Source organism: Vigna umbellata, chromosome 1 (assembly GCF_029865625.1).
Source record: "Vigna umbellata cultivar VRB3 chromosome 1, Vumbellata_1.0, whole genome shotgun sequence".
In the NCBI taxonomy this organism is placed as follows: Eukaryota; Viridiplantae; Streptophyta; class Magnoliopsida; order Fabales; family Fabaceae; genus Vigna; species Vigna umbellata.
The window spans coordinates 99,931,813-99,939,564 of NC_142165.1; the positions used below are offsets into that span (position 1 = coordinate 99,931,813).

A 7,752-nucleotide genomic window follows, 5' to 3' on the forward strand; every position below is an offset into this window, starting at 1 on the left:
GTTAAACTTTCCGTCCAAAATACGTTAGAGACATATTACAAATTTAAGTACATAATTATGATCAACGTGAAAATATTTCAATGTTATAATTTATATATTTATTATGGAGAATGTAGTTGAATCATTATAGAAGAAACGGGATAGTGTATTCGAAAATGATAAATTGTAGTTTAGTTTAGCATTTGAAATGAAAGTTTAATTAAATGAATAAAATCCTTGAAGAATGGGACATGTAGAAGGAGGGGTAGAATGGTAAAATCGAAAAGAGACATGGTGAAAGGAAGAAGGAGGGCCAGCTGGAGAGTATAAAATGAAGAGGCTACAATGACAATCTCTTATCTTCTCTCTCCAGCACACAACAACACACTATTCTCTCTTTTCTCCAATTCTTTTCTTTTTCAAATTAGGGAAAACGCCAAATTACGCAATAGCCCTTCTTCTCTTCTATTCTTCCTTCTTCTTCTTCTTTCTTGAAGCCTTCTCTCTCTCTTTCTCTCTCTCTCTCTCTCTCTTCTTTTCTTTCCTCTGCTTCACTCGCGGACGCGCAAATCTGCTATTTCAATCTTCTTTCTCTCTGATCTACGTGTCCACGAACTGCACCTCCACGCCCCACTCAATCCATCTTATCGTTTTCATTCTTCTCAACCTTCGGAGATCCAACCGCCAGATAATACACAAAATCCCGCCTTTTCTACGTTTCTACACTCTCAACACAAGGTTCTCGGTTTTTTCCTTTAACTTTATCATTACTCGTCTTTTCAAAAAAGTAATGCGAGCTTCGTGCGTACTATTTCTTGTTCTCAATTTCCAGCCACTGGACTGGATTGCATTGGTGTCTGCTTTCCGCTTTATTTTTTGCACTTTGCCATTTTTGTTTTAATTTTGGAAGCGGTTTCAGCCTCCGCATCGTTTCTGCATTTTTGGGTTAGCGGTGTTTTGACGATTCCGAGTCAGATCTGCACCGGTTTATCCGACGAATTTGTTCTTGTTCGTTATTCTTTGGTTCATTGACTTATTTCGCTTCTGGAATCTCTCACGTGCTAAAATACGCGTGTTATTTTAGTTGAAATAGAACTGTGAACATTGTAGTTATATTTTTAACGATCACTTATGCAAGTGCTTTCGATTACTTTTTTCAGTAGGTTATAATCCTTTATGTGCTTTGATTCTTTCTGATAAAAGCTTGATTCAATTTTTAGTAAATGGATTATTTTCTCTTTCGTTTGGTCACTTTGCAAATTGAGACTCGCGACTGGCTGGAGTTGCTGGTTCAATTTCAAATGAGATAAATATAAAGGGTTGAGGCATGAAAAAGAGAATTCTATAGATCTGTTCTGAAATTGGAGCTGCTGTTTGGAGTTGCTATTTTTTTTAATAAATAATTTTAGAAACAAGTTTGCTTTTGCCAAAATTGTTTGTTACCACTCGCCTCCTTTTGTCATATAAATGCTGTTATTATTTGTTGTATGGGTTGAACTGTAATTTTTGGGTGAACTCGGGTATTTTTTTTCAGTCAAACCAGACTAATATTTCGAGATACTGAAATTTATTGAAGTGGTTAGCCTCTTCCATATGTCTGTCGTTGATACTCCGTTATTTTATATCATATCATTCATATTGTTTGCCTCTTTGCTTGTTTATCTGTCATCCCCATTCGGTGGGAGGAGATGGAAGAGAATATATATACATGTTTTGCTTTTTCTTTCTAACTTTATTAAACTTTTGCATGCAGCAGTAGAAATTCATTATGGTGGCAACTGCAGCTACTTCATCAATTTTTCCTGTTCCTTCTCCCTCCCCGGACTCTGGCGGAGCAGGCAACAAGCTTGTTGGTGGGCAAGCCAACCTTGGAGGACTAAAGTCCAAACTTGTGACTTCTGGTGGCTTGAAGGCAAAGGCACAAGCCCCTTCGAAAATTAATGGAAGCACAGTTGCTACATCTGTAGAAAGCTTGAAGCTTGAGGATGATTTACCTTCACCTCCCCCTAGGACTTTTATCAATCAGTTACCTGATTGGAGCATGCTTCTTGCTGCCATCACGACAATTTTCTTAGCAGCTGAAAAGCAGTGGATGATGCTTGATTGGAAACCAAGGCGACCTGACATGCTTATTGATCCCTTTGGGATAGGAAGAATTGTTCAGGATGGTCTTGTCTTCCGTGAAAACTTTTCTATCAGATCATATGAGATTGGTGCTGATCGAACAGCATCTATAGAAACAGTAATGAACCATTTGCAGGTAAGGTCGCTCACATACCAATTATTTCTTTTAATCTTCAGATATGAATATGTTATAATTAAGATAGGGTTGTATATTTATTCACTGTGCATAATTGAAACTCAAATGTAGATAATATCATTTTTCTTTTAAATATTTTTCATTCTAGAATTATCTCAACTAGTTGTTTAACAGGAAACTGCACTGAATCATGTTAAGAGTGCTGGCCTTCTTGGTGATGGATTTGGTTCTACTCCAGAAATGTGCAAAAAGAACTTGATATGGGTAGTCACTCGTATGCAGGTTGTGGTTGATCGCTATCCTACCTGGTATGTCACCCAGATTCACATATGCGATTTTGAATGTATCCATGCTAAAGCTATTTGTGTCTCTTTTAGTTAATCTTTATAAGAAATTATCACTATAAATACAGTCATGGTATTTAAACACGAGCTTTTATACCAAATGTACTGTGGGAAGCCTTATGTGGTATATTGTTGTTGATTTATTTTTGAGAGCTAGATGTATAAAGTACGCAGTTATTTTGGCTTCTTGGCGGCTGGGTTGCAGTTAAATAAGCTATTAGTGAGTATTATTATGGTTGTTCTCAATCTAATCATCTGAAGTTGGGTGTCAAAATTTGCTTCAGGGGTGACATCGTTCAAGTAGACACGTGGGTTTCTGGGTCTGGGAAGAATGGGATGCGTCGTGATTGGGTTTTACGTGACTGCAAAACTGGTGAAATCCTGACTAGAGCCTCCAGGTAGAAATCATTTTCCCCTTCCTTCTGCTTCCAGCTAATTTAAAGATGTGTATCTGAATGTGCATGACTGGTGATTGGCACAATTTTGGATCTTTCAAACTCCTTACAAAAGTTATGGAAAACCAATCTTCTCTTTTTTTCTTTTTTTTTTTCCTGATTAAGTCAAATTTGTCACAGCTGAAATTTCAGGTAATCGATGAGTGTATTTTGCAGGTGAAAACCTCTAATTGAACAAACATAACTTTTTATCTTAGTTTATTATTAAGTATCATGTGTACGCATTCATCCCCTAGAGTTTGTAGTTAGCATCATATATTTTCTGAACAGTTTGTTACGGTTTTGGTGGTCTACAGCGTTTGGGTCATGATGAATAAGCTGACGAGAAGGCTGTCTAAAATTCCAGAAGAAGTCAGAGAGGAGATAGGATCTTACTTTGTGGATTCTGATCCAATTCTGGAAGAGGATAGCAGAAAACTGACTAAACTTGATGACAACACAGCAGATTATATTCGTACTGGTTTAAGTGTATGTCAACTAGTTTATTTGTGATCGCTGTCATTAGCTATTTTCTCTAATTATTTCATATGTTCTTTTCTAATCAATTGACAAAACGTATTCAGCCTAGATGGAGTGACCTTGATGTCAACCAGCATGTCAACAATGTGAAGTATATTGGCTGGATTCTGGAGGTAGTTTTTTACACTTGCATTCTAAAAAACTTCAATTCTTGTTTCCTGTTTTGTCTCTTCAATTCTTCGTTGGGAACATTCTATTGTAGCTCAAGCTTGGAAAGACCATGCGAAATTCAGGGTAGAATTATTAATAAAAATTGTCATCTGATCAGAATCAGGCCAATTGCAGGTTACGATAGTCAGACACCCAGTTGCCCTGTGGGTGAACCCTACTCTAGTCTATCCAATCAATTGATTGTTTGTGAAGTGAGTGTGTTTGGGAGGGAATTTGGTATCAGATTATGGGTACTTTCCTGGTTCATGGAAATTATTGATACGATATTAATTTGTGGGCCACGGAGGAGCAAAGTGTGGTGGCGGCTTGAAAATAATGTGATATAATTGGGCAATAGGGGTGATATTTATGTAAAGGACTTATATTCTCCTGTTATTAGTTATTGCTGGTTGATTTATTCTTGGAGATATAGCCTGATAAGTTAAATTTATTTTTTGTTTTGCCTCTTGACCAAAGAAAGGACATTTGATTCTTGCAGAGTGCTCCACAGCCAATCTTGGAGAGTCATGAGCTTTCTTCGATGACTTTAGAGTACAGAAGGGAGTGTGGTAGGGACAGTGTGCTGGATTCCCTGACCGCTGTATCTGGTGCCAACATTGGCAATCTGGCTGACAGCGGACATGTTGAGTGCAAACACCTGCTTCGACTTGAAAATGGTGCTGAGATTGTGAGGGGTAGGACTGAGTGGAGGCCCAAACCTGTGAACAACTTTGGTTTCATGAACGAGGTTCCAGCAGAAAGCACCTAAGATTTTGAAATGGTTAACGTTCGGAGTTGCATCAGTCTCCCTGCTATGGTTACCTGGAGAGTTTTGCATCAGACTGTCCGATCTACATGTCTTCATATATATATATAGATACCTTCTAATCTGTGTTACTCTGGTGGGTAAGGGGAAAAGCAGTAGTAAATCTGATTCTCATTGTAATTAGCTACTGCTCTTCTCTCTCTTTCTGCTCCATATTTCATTTCATCTCTTAATGCGCTACTGCTAGGCTGTCTTCAATATTTAATTGCTTGTTAAAAATAGTTATATATGTATATTATTATTCTTTTTCTCTTGGTTGAATTAAAGATGCAATTTTCTTTTTCCTTGTGAACACGAAACCATTATTATTATTATTATGATTATTATTATTTTTGTATAGCCTGAATGCAAGAATGCAAGCTCCAGCTTGTATTATGCCAACTTCCCACATGGGAATTATTGAATGCAAAACATCTCTTCTACTCGAAGACTCTTAAAATAATTTGTACATAATATCTTACGTTGATGTGTGTGGGCCTATGCATTTGCTGTCCTACGTATTTGCGTAGGGACGTAGGGACCCTATAATTGGGCTCACTACTACTGCCTCTTGGAACTTTCACTTTTCTATGTTTCGATTTCTCTCTTCTTTTATCTATGCAAAATGTTTTATTTTGTGTCCATGATTCCAGTTTTTATTTTATTGGCTCAAAAGTTAGTTTACTCAAATCATCAACACTGTCTGGAGCTCATTTTTTCAAACATCTATTACCTTTTCTTATTGCTTCTCCTAAACAAGGTTAGTTAACTCATTTATTATTCACTGTTATCTCTTTTATATTATTTCATTCGGTTTAACTATACTATTGTTTGTAACATTTATTTTATTTGTTCGATGTCCTACAATAATTCGAAGACATAATATGTGTTATTACAAGTAATATATGTTAAAATAGAAGTCATTGTAGACATTTAACATAAGTGTTAATATGGTAAATAATAGTGAGAAATTGGAATGAATTTTAAATCGAAGAGCCTGTCTTAGCATCATGTTCTAAATTGCAACTAAGCTGCCCTAAGAAATTGCAAAATGAATAATGCAATACATTTGATTTGGTGGTATTACTTCGGGGTTTCGGTATGTGGAACTAAAAAAATGTGTTGCTTTTCCAAATCTCGCATTTTTTTTAATTAATCTGAGTTATGCATAATTGGATAAAAATAAATCAAAACAATTTGATCGGGATATTATAGTCTTGTTTTGGGTTTCACTGCTGAGAATAAAATGTGTTTTAACTTCATTGTCACTTTACTTTCTCACAAATGCAATGATTCTACATATGTAATAATAAATATCTGGATAATATTTTAACTTTGCAAATTCATTTTATTAAGATATATTAATGGGTATATATGTATATATAACTAATATTTTATTAATATTTGTTATGACTTAAAGTTAAATTATGTATGAACTATTTTCTAAATTAGTAATTAGATAAAGGACTTCGTTGTATAAATATTTTATTTTTTTAAACCAACATATTTAACTTTAATTTAGATGATGAGCAAATTTCAGGGATGATATGATATTATATTTAGTTTTATAAACATGTAAAGTTAAAGTAAAACAGAATTAAGGTAAAAAAGCATTGTTAATAACTAAGGGAAACAAGAACAGTGAGGATAATAATAATTTTTTTTAATATAGTCATGAGAGAGATGGTATAAGATTCACAGATTGAAAATTATAACAGGTGATACAAATTGGAATATAACAAATAAAATATAAAAGTTTAATGAATTTAGCATAAAATGATATGTAAATTTGAAGTTTATAAGTACAGATGATGTCTATATATTTTTTATTTTACTTATACAAAACACAGATGGTTTTTATATTAACAAAAATCAAGATCTCATATAAACAAATAGAACACGAGTTACACATTGCAATGAGATATACTATAAGATATACTATAACAAATCTTTGACTCTTTACATTTCAAAGCCAAGTTGTATGTATGTTTAGATAAAAAAGAAAAAAACACATCTAAATAAATAAATAAAAGTGTAAATTTGTGCAATTGTCTTTATATACCCTTAATTTGTTATTATTTAGGTAGTCTAACGTGAATAAAATACAAATAATTTGATTGCATGACTAAGATAAAAGGACATATCATGCAATGAAATTTATGATAAAGAAAAACATAAGAGATTTAGCTATTAGATATAACACAAAAATGGTAATTTATTTATTTATTTAAGTTATATTCGTGATAAAGTAGAAATATATTCTACACCTTAATAGTTATTCAGACACAAATTCTTCTAAAAAAATACTATTTTAATTTATCCCACTTTTAGCTCTTGCGTCATTCTTAACTTCTGAAAACAAAAATGAGGTAATATTATTTCACTTTACTTCATTCCATGCAAAGGGATATACTAATCACTGAAAAACTTGAAATTGTAATAACACAAAATTGGATGTCTTCTATTACAAGTTTGTTTCCGCTTTCTCTGTTTCAACTAATTCATCCATTAATTGCAGCTTCCCCTTTACACAGCTTTAGTACTTATAATAAGAACAAGCTAAGACACACTCTATAATCCAAAATAGAACATATTCAAAATATTAAAAATAAAATAAATTTTCATTGTCATATATTATTTATGATATTAAGAAAAAATAATTTTAATTATTTAATATAATAACTTTAATTAGACGTTTACGGATTACTAAATTTTATATCTTTACATTTATCACGATATTTTACTTATATATGTTCAACCCATGACCTCTCTCTTAAATCCACCAAATATATTTTTTAACTTTCAGATGTTAATATATATAGGAATTTGAACACATCGTTTCTCACTTTTTTGTTCTCCAACTTTATACAAATTTTAGGTATAAGTTGAAAACTTTTAATCACTAACTAGTCTTATAAGTTTTGACTAATCTTTTAGTTTCAACTAATTTACAAAATATCTTAAAAAAGAAAATTATGCGGAATAATAATTTATGTTGAGTTTAATACTTATATAATTATGTGCAAAGTAAAGGAAGTAAAATATTTTATTCTGATATTTAATCATTTAAATATAAGAAAGATATATGCTGTAAAGATATAAAAATGGTAATTTATAAGTCATAATAATTTTAAAATAACGAGACTTGATTATTTTAATATTAAAAGATTTTAATATAAATAATTTTATGAGTAATGAGTTTTATTATTTTAAAACACATAATTTTTTTAAAATTATTTT

At 32.5% G+C, this 7,752-nt stretch overlaps 1 protein-coding gene across 1 annotated transcript; it reads left to right on the top strand.

Moving 5' to 3' along the window:
• Positions 1–334: 334 nt before the first annotated feature.
• Positions 335–4,872, top strand: FATB (fatty acyl-ACP thioesterases B). Its single transcript, XM_047309717.2, has 7 exons — positions 335–717; positions 1,733–2,239; positions 2,414–2,547; positions 2,868–2,981; positions 3,335–3,506; positions 3,602–3,670; positions 4,207–4,872. The coding sequence occupies exons 2-7, from the start codon at positions 1,748–1,750 to the stop codon at positions 4,474–4,476; spliced, it is 1,251 nt and encodes a 416-aa protein (XP_047165673.1). The 5' UTR covers positions 335–717; positions 1,733–1,747; the 3' UTR covers positions 4,477–4,872.
• The last annotated feature ends 2,880 nt before the right edge of the window (positions 4,873–7,752 follow it).

Bases quoted from the DNA above. Each gene is read 5' to 3' on its own strand.
- FATB (XM_047309717.2), top strand. From the start codon at position 1,748: ATGGTGGCAACTGCAGCTACTTCATCAATTTTTCCTGTTCCTTCTCCC. The intron at 2,240-2,413 runs GTAAGGTCGCTC...GTTGTTTAACAG, and splicing joins CAGTAATGAACCATTTGCAG to GAAACTGCACTGAATCATGT. The intron at 3,507-3,601 runs GTATGTCAACTA...AAACGTATTCAG, and splicing joins ATATTCGTACTGGTTTAAGT to CCTAGATGGAGTGACCTTGA.